Source organism: Myxine glutinosa, chromosome 4 (assembly GCF_964187855.1).
Source record: "Myxine glutinosa chromosome 4, kmMyxGlut1.1, whole genome shotgun sequence".
In the NCBI taxonomy this organism is placed as follows: domain Eukaryota; kingdom Metazoa; phylum Chordata; class Myxini; order Myxiniformes; family Myxinidae; genus Myxine; species Myxine glutinosa.
In genome coordinates this window covers 162140220-162153671 of record NC_136264.1, presented here as the reverse complement: position 1 = coordinate 162153671, position 13452 = coordinate 162140220, and the positions used below count along the sequence as shown (strand labels likewise).

General features: G+C 45.5%; 1 protein-coding gene across 1 annotated transcript in view; it reads right to left on the bottom strand.

Moving 5' to 3' along the window:
• FIP1L1 (factor interacting with PAPOLA and CPSF1) overlaps positions 1-13452 on the bottom strand; it is a 108581-nt gene that overhangs the window by 63816 nt on the left and 31313 nt on the right. The window contains exons 9-11 of the mRNA XM_068113932.2: positions 7503-7630; positions 2677-2772; positions 196-301 (exon numbers count right to left, since the gene is read on the bottom strand). Coding sequence (XP_067970033.2) covers positions 196-301; positions 2677-2772; positions 7503-7630 — 330 coding nt within the window. The remainder of the gene's footprint in view (positions 1-195; positions 302-2676; positions 2773-7502; positions 7631-13452) is intronic.

The window sequence follows — 13452 nt, the reverse complement described above, 5'->3', positions numbered from 1 at the left end:
CTTCCAGCTCCATTTTCTGCTTCCATCCCGTATTGTTGAGATTTTCCTCGTATTTTCAAGTGGTGGCGCTTGGAGAAATTGCTTGAAGTGACAATAATGTTTCAACACAATTTGCGCAATTGAATTCTCATACTCCATGACAGGCTACTTCCTTTCTGCAAATTGGAAAAAAATATAAAATAAACAAAAACCAACCTGGATAGGGCTTGGCTCCGGTCCATCTCTGTCTCGCCTCCTGCCCTCGAAACGACTTATGACAGTTGTCTGTCCACCAATCACGTCAATCGTTCCACTCGGCTTCCTGTGCATGAATATAAACATTAGCAGGAAATATCATAAATAAGGTTCAGGTTGTTATACTAAATGAAAGTTTCAAAGGCACATTTATAGTACTGTATATCTAGTCAGTTTTCAGAGACTAACACTGAAGGATCCTCACAGGCAAGATTCTCTCTTCTGCCATGAAATGATTACAAAAAGGCTATACTGTATATTCGGTTGGCCTGTTTAGAATTCGCATGTGAACCAATGGGCTCATGAGGGAGTGAACCCAGATTCAAATGGCTTGTGTATTTGTCCATTGATGTCCTCAAAATGAACATACAATGTCACCTAATAACCTTGTCCTGCATCTGATTTACAAGCATGCACACGGACATGCACAAAACACACACACACACACACACACACACACACACACACACACACACACACACACACACACACACACACACACACACACACACACACACTTGCAGCAAGGACATAGCATTCTACCCTTGTATTAAGTGCATATTTAGTGTGAAGTCGTCTTTCGTACAGCCGTGAAAGAGACAATGATGTGTAATTTAGCAGATAGACAGGTCAAAGGTATCTCGTTCTATGCTCCACCTCATCTGAAAACATTTTGGGTCTGGGTTGGATTAGGAGTGTCATGGTGGCATTCCCAGTAGCTCGTAGGCCTCTGTGTGAAGAGCGCTCGATGGAAGCATGTGATTGGCTCGCTCTCATTCTGATGCAGGCACATAATTGGTGAGGAATGGCATGAAATACGGCAAGCCTTAATTGGCTACTCTTCAGGAGTAGCCTAGATCTTCACTGAAAGGAATACCCACAACAGACATGTGACTGCCAAAAGACATGTGGATTGGGGTGAGAAGTGTGCAAGGCTGTACCTGACTGGGTAGAAACAATTTCTTCTTTTTCTTATGGTTCGTCTACCTCCTACAATCCTAAATATTATTGCAGAACAGCCTGTGGGTGTTTATGCTCTATCCTTTTAAATGCTGAGCATCAAGCAATGAGGTAGCATGTAGCATGATCCAGGATGTTCCACTCTGCATCCTCAGTAGTCAGGTCGGTTTTCACGTGTGTGTACACTTGCACTGTTCCAGTCAACACTCACACTAGTAGAATCAATGCTCACAGGGCTTTGGTTAATGCCTGCGAGAAGGGGGCCGAGAATTGCGCCAACCCAGGAAATCAGTTGGTAATCAGAGGGTCAGCGAGAGCCCCAATTGGCTGATATCAATACGAATGATTTTTGTTTTCATTTAAGTTCTGTGACACCAGCAGCTGACCACTCGTGGCAATGGAAGGGGTGGTTCTCAAGTGGAGGAGGATCTCGGCCAGCAGCAGCCGCGAAGATGAGGGCAATGGGCCGAGAGCCATGGGCCATTGCCGGCAGCCACATTTGGATATGCAAGGCATTTAGATTGTTGTTGGGGCAGCCTTGGGAGGAGGATTTGGTCGCCAGGCTAATGTATGTATCACATGTATCGAGGAGGGGGGGGAAGAGGGAGAAGAGGGAAGGGTTTGGGTGCTAGTGTAGGCATGTAGCAGGTCGTAGAAGAAACGATCCCCTGGATACTTGAGATCTGTAAAGCAGCCAGCGGGCTGGCCTAACAGGATGGGGACATGTGACACAGTCACATGATTGGGTTTGACCTGACTACACAAAGCCTGCTGGTAGTGCTGTGCGGCAATTGGGGTGCAGTCCAACCTAAGAGTGCGGGGCAAGTCCGACAAAGGGGTCCAAGGGAGTCCGTCGCACGCAGCTGTGAGAAGAATGGCTGGGAGGACCACAAGAGAGTGGTGTGGCTGGGCAGTGACTTGATGGTGGTACCGAGAGCCAGTGAGGGCCTGAGGAGGTAATCAATCTGGACACGTGGTCCAACAGTCTCTTTCCGAGGCCACGGGACAGCCCAATAAGTGAAAATCTGTTGTGGTAGGTTTGGCGATGGACACATTGCTCGCAAGAACCAGGAATTGAGCCATTGCCCTCAGTTTGTGATAAAGGCTCTAGGTTTGATTGGCTGTGAGGGCCAGAGAAAGAATGGCTGAACAAGTATTGTCGGTATTGAACCACCTCCCCAGTGCAATTTGGAAAAAAAATGGATGCAAAATTTACTTTTGTCCTCACTGCCACAACATTTACCTTCTCTCACTACCATACTTTGCTTAAGGGATATGCAGGTGAATCGGGGAAACATTATGGGTGATGGGTAAGAGTGGCCATGGAGGGCCAGCATGTGGACCGAGTGGAAATAGTTAAAATGTGATGTGTGTGGAATTCAAAGAAACAACATCGCTTCTGTGTTTTTGTTTAGTGTGTATGCAGGTTATGGCAGAGGTGCTAGAGGTATATCTCCCTCACAGAAAGGAATGTTATTTCACCTTCTGGGGAAATTCCACTTCGTGCTAATGACATCCAAGGAGCCAGAAACGCATCTGTGGATAGATTCCTTTCCCCAATAGGGTGGGCTGGTGATCCTGCCAAAAAAAAGACTTCTCAAGCCATGTAGTAGTCTGACTGACGCTGCAGTTAGCAGTGTAGCAGCTAACATTGCATTAGGCAGTAGGCGGTTATGTTTTTTCACAGACTGCAACTGAGCCGGAGTGCCCATTTAAGGTTGATATATGCATACATATTGTCGCATCAACAGGCCACTAATGTTGACTCGCCGCGCTGAAACTATGGCTTCGCAAATGGCTGAAGTCAAAGGGGGTCATGCTCAAGCTGTTAGCGTGATTTTCCCATGCTCCGGTCTTTTAAATGCTAATCACGCCGGTCTTTTAAAGTGAACATTACCAATTTAGCCCTAGGGATTTATGAAAACCCACAACGGTTTTACGGCGTAGAAGCAGCTACATGACATGTCCTTACGGAAGAACAGGTATATTAAAAGAAGGGACACGACAACATAAACGGAGAATCCTGAGATGCTAGATAGACGGACTTGAACACATGCAGAAAAAAAAAGAAACAAATGCACTTCACGATCCAGTAAAACAAAAACACTTAATATACGATGATATACTATCTGGTGTTACGAGCACACAATCATTCACACACAATGGGGAAGGGGGAGCAGGCGAGGTCTTTCAAAAAAATGCCAAGACTGGGGATCGGACTAGCTCCATCGTGAAAAGGTATCCAGCCTACATCACGAAATAGCAGGCAATAAGGTCCAGTGCACAGCAGAACAGCCGACAGCACCCAGCAGAGAGGTGAAGCATCCCGTATGGCAAAGAAAGCGGAGAGCAGAGTGTCAAAAGCTTGTAGTGTGGCCAGGGAGAATAACGGGCTACACACAGCGCGGCGACAGCGAAACCAAGCGAAAAGAGAGAGAGAGCGAACAGCACATGTACAGGCTCTGCTATCTACTCCACCGCGACCACGCCCCTAAAGGCTCTTTGCTCATGGTCCGGCAGTGGCCAATGAGGGGGCACATCACCGCCTCCGTAGAGATTCCATGCAAATGAAATGTCGTCACAGGCGCCACCTGTACCAATGATGTGACGCCTTACAGATCATCAATGGAAGCACACCCTCGTGGGTCCTTGTAATGTCCGGTGCTACCATAGACGCCTATTAACTATAGTGCAGGCTGCCGAGTGATGTGGGGGGTGGGGTGGAGGGGAGGGAGTGGGTGTTAGGTGGAGGGATGGGTTAGCAGCCAATACACGGACTGCTGACACATCCAAAATTCACCCCTCTCCTTACCTCACCTGGCACCTCAACTGTTTCACAGAGGGCAAAAACAGGTTTCCCACCTAATGTATGTGTCAACTCTGCCCCTCTCACAGCATACATAAGAACAGCACAACTTCACTCTAATGGGTCTCTAAATACAGAAAAATATTTTCTTTCGCGAATAAAAGAAACCACATTAGCTTATTATATACCAAATACATACCCACTCCAACATAACAATGTATTATCTTATTTATTAAGCCTTCCCCAACAGGAAGGGGGAGGCTTATAGCTATTGTAGGGTTAATTTCTAGGATTTTCTTACACCTCTAGGAATACTAAACCATCATGTAGGTTGTTTTTTTCATCTCAGAACTAGCTCGGACTTTTGGAATGAAAATTTCCATCAATAATGGGAATAAATAGGAAGCGAGGTTGATCTAGACATAATTACTATGGTCATGACCTACTTATAGACATTTTAATATTTTCGCCATAACGCGACTAAGGTTTGGCCAATCGGAATGAAATTGCCCTCTCTGGATAGCCGAGAGCAAGGCGCATTTATGCTTACTTTACATCATACCTCTCCAAGTTAAAGGTCAAGGTCAAATGGAGGTCTGAAAAAAAAAAAACGCGTTTTTTTGTCATTGTTCAATTTTTGCCTATGCGGGATCTCAAATAATGCATGGCCTTCCAAGATGTTCTTTGCATCATAATAGTGTACTTGGACTGATGTTGTGCACCTGATATTTGATCAGTGTCCTTGACCTACTTTTTCAGATTTTGACCTAATTTACACAAAAAACGTTTTGATCACAACTCAAACGAGATGGTATTCATAGAATACTTACCCTGCGCAGTCAACTTGGTGCGAGCCAACTCTTCTGTGTTGGAAGGTTGTTTTTTTTTCTTTGATCCAATATGGCTGCCAGACCACGTGAGCGATGACGTCATAAATTTATATTCTCTAATATAATTGTTGTGTAGATCACGCTCAATAAATTTCAAACTGATTAGACCAAGTGCTGTCCCTGTCGAATTATGACGTCATAAATAAGGCACCAATGACATCATTATTAGCAACACTTATTCCCCATGCGGAGTTCTTTACAATGAGCCACGATTCAATTTTTTCAATGGAGCGGTTTCGGAGATATAGAGGTGCAACGATTTTCCAAGATGGCGTCTGTACTACGGAATCTCAAATATCGGAATCATACTATAACGTCATAATTATGAATAAATAAATAAAATCTACAGGCGGAGGTGCCATAGCCTACGGTAAAATTTCGTGTCAATCGGGCCAACGGTTGCCGAGAAAATTTATTTTTAAAATGCAGACACACATGCCACACATACCAAACACGTACGTACGCAACCGAAAGCCTAACCCTGATTTTCGCTTCATGAATGCAGGGTAATAATTTTCCTCCGATTTTCATGATGTTGAGTTGTATGGACAGAATATAGATGGGAACACACTTCCTTTATTTGCACTCTATCCCAAAATGTTGAAGGTCAAGGTCATATGGCGGTCTGAAAAAAATATGGCCATCATTGGATCTCAACCCTTTCCCTTGGCGATCGCTTTGTGTTCGCATACAGTACATCTAGTTTTGAAGAAATGACGGTTCCCCCACTCTCAATACCTCATCTCTCTAAGAGGGGTCACGCCAGTGGTTAAACCACTTGCACTATGTCACGTGTACAGGTGAAAATTGTAAGTCGTCTCCCACCCTCATGTGGGGAGAGAAGGGGCTTATTTTGCGTCCCTAATCTGACCCTCGGTACCCCTGCTCGTTTGCAAAATTGGGTGTAAACCAGCCAAGCCGTTTTTTTATTCTATAGGGTACAGACACACATGATTTGCATAATCTAATACGAATGAACAAATGCACACACACACAAAAGAGCAGTCAACGAATGCATGTACACACAAACACGTTTTCAAAAGAAGCAGGCAAGAAGCAAGTTTAACTTTGTTGCACTTTCAAAAACCAGGTGCATATCTCAAAAATGGCCTCCAAAGCCAACAAGAGCATCCTCAATCGTACTAATTCCTTCTTTGGCACTCACAAACTCCCATCCCTAGGGCTTGAAGGCCTTCATCCGCAACTGCTCCTCCCCTCTAGGCTAGCACCCCTGCCTCTCATCTTACTCAGCTTGACGTTGTGGAAAACAAGGCCTTCAAGATCATTAGAATCACCCGCAATGAAGCCGAGTCTATGGGTCTATGACTTTCACATCGCAGACAGGTCAGTGGTCCCTCTGTCTTCTTCCACCTCCTTCCTTGTCTTAAACCCTCTGCTCTTTCTGTGCTTTTCCTCCACCCCCAGGTTTCTGCAGGGTGCACACATCCACCATCAATCTCCTTCTGGTGAAACTCCCAAAATCCAGAATCACTGCTCAACTCCACATTCTTTCCTCATTTATCACAACTGAGAAATCAAGTTCCACATTCTCTTCAGTCTCATTCTTCCCTCCAGGTCATTCAAGACAGCTATTCATCACCATCTCACATCCCCATCCAAAACAATCATCTTTTCTGCCACATTATTCCCCCCTTCCCCTAGCCCTCCTCCCAAATTTGCAGTTTTTCCTTCCTGAGAGTTTTCTTCCTTCTGTATCCACCTTGTCCAGCCCGTGCTACCCCCACTACCTCATTCCTCCCCACATCCCTTATTTGTTCAGGTCTCCTTTTATTTTGATCTTCAACCCTGATGTTGGTGTTTCCCCCCTGTTGGTGTTTCTACTGTTCCTTTTGTACTGTTGCATCCTGGTCCGTTCAGTGTTCACGCATTTCCACGAGTCTCGACTTTGTATACCAAAAAAAAAATCTGAGTTGTATAGCATCTGAAACTACAACAGCATTCTGTAGAGTGTATATCTCTGCCAGGCTGAACAGTCTACGTTTTGTATTCGACTGATAGGCCGGATCTGGATCCGGAAGTGAATCAAAATCTAATTGGCTAGCTCTCGTCACCTAACCCCCACTGAGTTTTGTAATAACTCGTCCATAACTTTTTGAAAAATCGTGCTATGTATTGTTTTGGCCCCATCTCTCAAAGGTGAAGAATCGCTTTAAAAAAAAAAAAATTCTCATATCTGGATTTGGATAATCACCAAAATCAAATCAATTTGTCCTTGTTATCTCCCAATGGTGATGGATCACATAAATTCTAGTATCCGGATTCGGATCCAGATCTTCACCAAAATGTAATCAATTAATTCTTATCACACACCCAACCTGTCAACGAAATTTCGTCCGAATCCGTCCACAACTTTTTGAGATATCCTGTTCATAGACAAACAGACAGACAGGGGTGAAAACATAACCTCAGTCCACCTTCGGTACCGGAGGTAATTACAATAGCCATCAAAATGCAGTCAACCTTGTTTGCGAAGCTGTCACAGGTCCACATACAGCAGAATGATACCAACCCCTGTATCATTTAAGTTACACCTCACTATTGTTATACCTCCTATTGGCTTTATCTCCCACAATAGCATGAAACATATGCACCTGTTTGGGGGAGGTCCAGCACGCCATTGTGCCTGTGATGCTGTGAAATCGGGCTTTACTGGTGGTGGTGGGATAATAGGTTCAGGCTCCATCTCAGAAGAACTATTGCATGTGCGACTTTGTTGGACCTGCACACAGCCGTCAGTCAGAATCAGGGATAATGTTTACCTATTTTCATGACCAACCTGGTGTATACAACACTAGATATGACATTTCTGAAATTTAAACACCTTTCTCCTTCTCCCCAGACTCAAAACGAATATTTAAGTTTAAGTTTTCCACCCATATTAAAATGCCAAGGCATAAAAAAGTACAATTCGTTCATATAGCGAACACAAAAAACAACCAAAAGTGGGTTAGTTAAACATTATCATGAACAGCACACACAAGATGATCAGAAATTGATGTGGAAACAAACGCTATAATGGTAGTACTAGCTGAGGTACCCGGCTTCGCCCGGGTTGAATAAGAATAAGACAAATATATGATGAAAAGAACATGTATATTTTAGAGCAATATCACAGTACATTGCCTACATGACGTTTTGTCTCGCGCCTGATTTCGCATCGCTCCAGGTTCTTCACCTTGCTTCAACCATTTTCACAACCATCCAGACGTTAATCTGGTGTGTGTGTGTAACGTGGATTTTGAGTGGGAATTTGCGGTTCATCGATTGGGAGCCGTTGAACGTCCATACCCGAAGGTGTGATTTCCCAGCCGCCTCTTGAGGACACTTTTGCCTATCTTTGGCAGTGTGACTGTCAACCGAGCGGGATTCTGGTCTCGATACAACATCGTTCTGACGATCGCTTCAACATCACCCATCCCACAATACCCGACCTGTCCCACAGTACCCGAGCCGTCCCACAGTACCCGACGCGTCCCACAGTACCCGACCCGTCCCACAATACCCGACCCGTCCCACAACACCCGACCAGTCCCACAACACCCGACCCGTCCCACAACACCCGACCCGTCCCACAACACCCGACCCGTCCCACAACACCCGACCCGTCCCACAACACCCGACCCGTCCCACAACACCCGACCCGTCCCACAACACCCGACCCGTCCCACAACACCCGACCCGTCCCACAACACCCGACCCGTCCCACAACACCCGACCCGTCCCACAACACCCGACCCGTCCCACAACACCCGACCCGTCCCACAACACCCGACCCGTCCCACGTACCCGACCCGTCCCACGTACCCGACCCGTCCCACGTACCCGACCCGTCCCACGTACCCGACCCGTCCCACAGTACCCGACCCGTCCCACAGTACCCGACCCGTCCCACAATACCCGACCCGTCCCACAATACCCGACCCGTCCCACAATACCCGACCCGTCCCACAATACCCGACCCGTCCCACAATACCCGACCCGTCCCACAATACCCGACCCGTCCCACAATACCCGACCCGTCCCACAATACCCGACCCGTCCCACAATACCCGACCCGTCCCACAATACCCGCCAGTCCCACAATACCCGCCAGTCCCACAACACCCGACCAGTCCCACAACACCCGACCCGTCCCACAACACCCGACCCGTCCCACAACACCCGACCCGTCCCACAACACCCGACCCGTCCCACAACACCCGACCAGTCCCACAACACCCGACCCGTCCCACAACACCCGACCCGTCCCACAACACCCGACCCGTCCCACAACACCCGACCCGTCCCACAACACCCGACCCGTCCCACAACACCAGACCCGTCCCACAACACCCGACCCGTCCCACAACACCCGACCCGTCCCACAACACCCGACCCGTCCCACAACACCCGACCCGTCCCACAACACCCGACTCGTCCCACAACGATTGAAATGGCAGACTTTGCAGCACCGAGTCAGCTCTGACTGGAGCTAAAAAGCTTTGGACTCTCACAATCGGCAAAGCCAGAGGAGCCCAGGGCCTGGAAGCAGGATGAGGGGAGGTCGGAGGGTACGTTAGTCATTACCGTGTCTGGGAGAGAAGGACTTGCACGGATATGGGTTTGGGAGATTGTGGCTTGGGTCAGATTCCCAGAAGGAATTCGTAGCAATGCCGTTAACCACGATGCCGTTAACCACGATGCCGTTAACCACGATGCCGTTAACCACGATGCCGTTAACCACGATGCCGTCCATGGGCATTTCCACTGTGAACACCAACGTGCATTTCCTGGGTTTCACCTGCGCTCCTGCAGCGCCGCACTCTTCCGCATTTGGGGAAGGTCGAGATTAAATCGACCGTCGTTGGTTAACCAAAAAAATATTTCCAACAGTTGAAATAATTATTGTTTCCAACAGTTGGAATTTAATGAAATTTGAATTCGAATAAAATCTCAACTTAAAAAAAAAACGTTTATTCGTTCTTGGCGCGAAAAAATGGCACGCATTTTGTCATTATGTGCGACTTTACGTCACTCCTACGGATGTGAAAACATTTGTTTTCCTTGAAGATATATTTAAAATAAATAAAATAGTACATAAATTAACAATATAAGAAGCTAAAAAACAATTTAAAATACAATAAAAAGCACATTAAAAATATATAAATATGTACGTACAGTATACTGTACGTACGCGCAACCGCTGCTTCGCATTCACAACAGAGGCGACGTACAGTATTCCTTTACTCTGTCTGTGTTAGCCATGGGTCCGAAGAAGGATAATGCTAGTGTTTCCAAGCGTAATGTGGTTACGATGGACGATAAGGTAAATCTGATTAAAAGGTATGGAAAAGGTGGAAAAGTGTCGGTGATAGCGCATAGACCTCATCGCGAATCGGAACCACAATGCATCATGGGATCAGAAAGGGGCAATAGCGCCGCCACAAACTACACCACGGAATTGCAGCTGGCGCGGTTTTTTAAACCATTGATATTAAAATAAAAAGTCGCCTATAACCACCGGGATTTTATGCTGATTCCGAATCTGTGTCTAAAACTTTTCTCCGATGTGTAGTTCTTGAGTTATAAGCGGACATCAAGACAGACAGACAGACACTCCTCCTTTATATATAGAGATGTGGTCACCTATAAGCTGGTTTAAACTGTCCATCAATAAGTGCCCGATGGCCCACAGGGCTCAACCAGTTGAAATAAATTAGCTTTGATTGCATTCATACTTTGTGGCCAGAGACTGATGATGACACTTCTTCATGTATCATATGTTGATGTTTGCAGTACTTCTCAGAGTATGTCGAGGAAACACAGCTGAGGTAGATGTGTTTTTAGTGATTTTGAATATCGGCCTCAGGATAAAGTGGATTCAAAAATGCCTCACTGCCAAAATAATTCGCCATTTTCCTTCTCAAGTATACTCTTGATGTGAATGTCAAGCAATGACATTCCACACGTGGCTATTTGTCCAGAAGCTGAAAGACCTGTACGGTGTAGTTGAAGCTCGCAGAGCTCGGTCTCAAAGACCCATTAATCAAGGAAGTCTGCCAATGTAAACTTGCTTTCTTTCCCAGTCAACCAGTCCCTCAAGGCAATTTGCAAAACGAGCTGTACGAAGCCAAAGTTTAAAAAAAACAACCAGGCAAGAGATTGTCAAATTATAAACAAAGAAACAGCTGATACAAAAAAAATTAACACACAAGCAAGTAATGGGCTGAGAGCAAAGCTATATTGAAGTGTTCTCACTCGCCTTTGCGCTGTTGAGTCAAAGTTCAATATCTCACCCGACGATAAACGATTATACTGGTATTATCAGGCAGGGCATTGATTGGATCGCATCAATAAGTAGACAATCAATGAACATGCTTTTCTGGCTACTTGGGCATCATCACAACAGAGATGATTCATTCTCTCTCTCATTCTCTCTCTCCCTCTCCCTCTCCCTTTCCTCACAAGCAAGGCTCATGGAAGAGCAAGTTTAAAGTGACTAGGGTAGCAGAGCAATAATTGGGCAAGGCAATAAATGAACAGGAAAGGAAGAGAGAAAAGGAGGAAACATTGACACCAGCAAGTGAGGGAGTTGAGTTAGGAAGGGTTGAGGGGATAATAAAGATTGTGTCAGGATGGGGGATGACATAAGGTGGTGGTGAAGTGCCTACTTGAAAGCCCTATAGAGAAAAATGGGAAAGACTGGCCTCTGAAAGGTTGTTTCATAGACGGGAGAAGCGAGGAATAAAGGAGTTGAGGTGTGCCTAAATTGAGATTGAGGTGTGCCTAGGTGTACCCTTCTGTGCGTATTCCAGAAAATGGTGCAGTCAGCCTAGATTGAGAGTTTAACCAGAAGGAGCTTATTGGAAGAACGACTGAATCCTGGGGTTATTTGGAAGGGTCAGAGGAAGAGGCAGTAGATAACAAAGACCACCAAACTGCCCAAGACATGAAAGCAACAGACACTGTGCTTCTGCCTCATCATAGAAGATTCCAAAAATGTTGAGAACTTTAGATGTGGGTTTGGAAGTTTACAGATTGGGTCAGCCCCAAAGAGTATCCCCCCAAAAAAGGCTTGGAGCGGTTATTGTGGACAATGGACAATGAACAATAGAGTTCTTGACATACCCAGCAACACCATCTCCAAAGTGGGCGAGGGGCCTGTCAAAGCGGAAAATAAAATAGCCAGAGACACAGAGGAATCAGAAACAACTTGTGGAATAAATGTTTCTGTTAAACATAGTGTCCAGAGCTGCAGTGGTAACCTGAAGAGAGACCCTTCACTGTCCAGTTGTCAGGAACCAGGTGCCACGCCAGCTTTTGCGGCACAGATCTTGACCAACAGGATTAATGGTAAGTGGCAAACAAATGCTACTTCCTCTGTAATTCCATAATTATTTCTAATACCACATGTCAGAAAAGGCATACACATCAAATAGGAATTTCAGGTTATATTTTTGATCATCTTCATACATTTCCATCATGATGTAAACTTATTATGCTACAAGTTACAGTCACGTGAAAAAGTAAGTACACCCCATGTAAAGTTTTGACTTTTTCAACATACAGACTTGGCATTTAATATGGAATATTTTTTTTTGTGGGGGTGAACTTACTTTTCAAGATGACTTAGAACCAAAAGTTCATTGGAATTATGTTGAAATTATTCTAGATTTTGTTAACTAGGACGTGCCCGTACGTGGGTGCCCGTTCCTTGCCAAAAAAAAAAAAAAAAATGTCTTCGCCCATGCATGCATGGGCGTGCCCATGGGCCCATGGGCGTGCCTGTAAGTGCGTGATGTGACCGTACAATGAATGTATCGTCCCGACGCCGCAGCTCGGATGGCGCTGCAGTTAATCGGGCCTGTATCGGCAGAGTTATTATAAACGTGTACTACAATCGATCGTACCTTACAGCGTCTGCTCGCCACGTTCAGCATCAGTACGTCGTCACTATGACTATCCGTAAGTCCGGAAGTGACGTCCTCATTTGACTGTCCGGAAGGTCGCATATCGCAGTTACGATGAATCGCAAATTAGTTTTAATTAGTTTTAAAACATAGTTTAACGCCAACATAGCGCCAACATAGTTTGCCAACGTGAAATAAATGAATACGCTCTCAAATGTGCCGTCCGAGGCAGAGTCTGTTCGCCACGTTCGGCACACGTGATAGCTCGCTGCTCTCTGATTGGTTGAATCGTTTTTTGGACATAGCTCGGTAACTACTTCTCCGATTAATATGAAACCTTGAAAAGGCACATCCTCAGGTCCCCAGCAATATATCTGGCAAGTTTCAAATATATCGGACCCGTGGTTGTCGAGAAACAGCGGTCACAGACAAACACACAGACAAACACACAGACAAACACACAGACAAACACACACACACACACACACACAGAGATTACTGGAATTATAGATAGATAGATGTGACCTTTAAAAGAAACAAAAACCACATTTGACATTTCGAAGCAAATAAATTGATCCTTGAAAGTGATGTAAACTGATATCAAACTCAATTCACGGACAGTACTGTGTTAAACTTCTGTGCGTATTCCAGT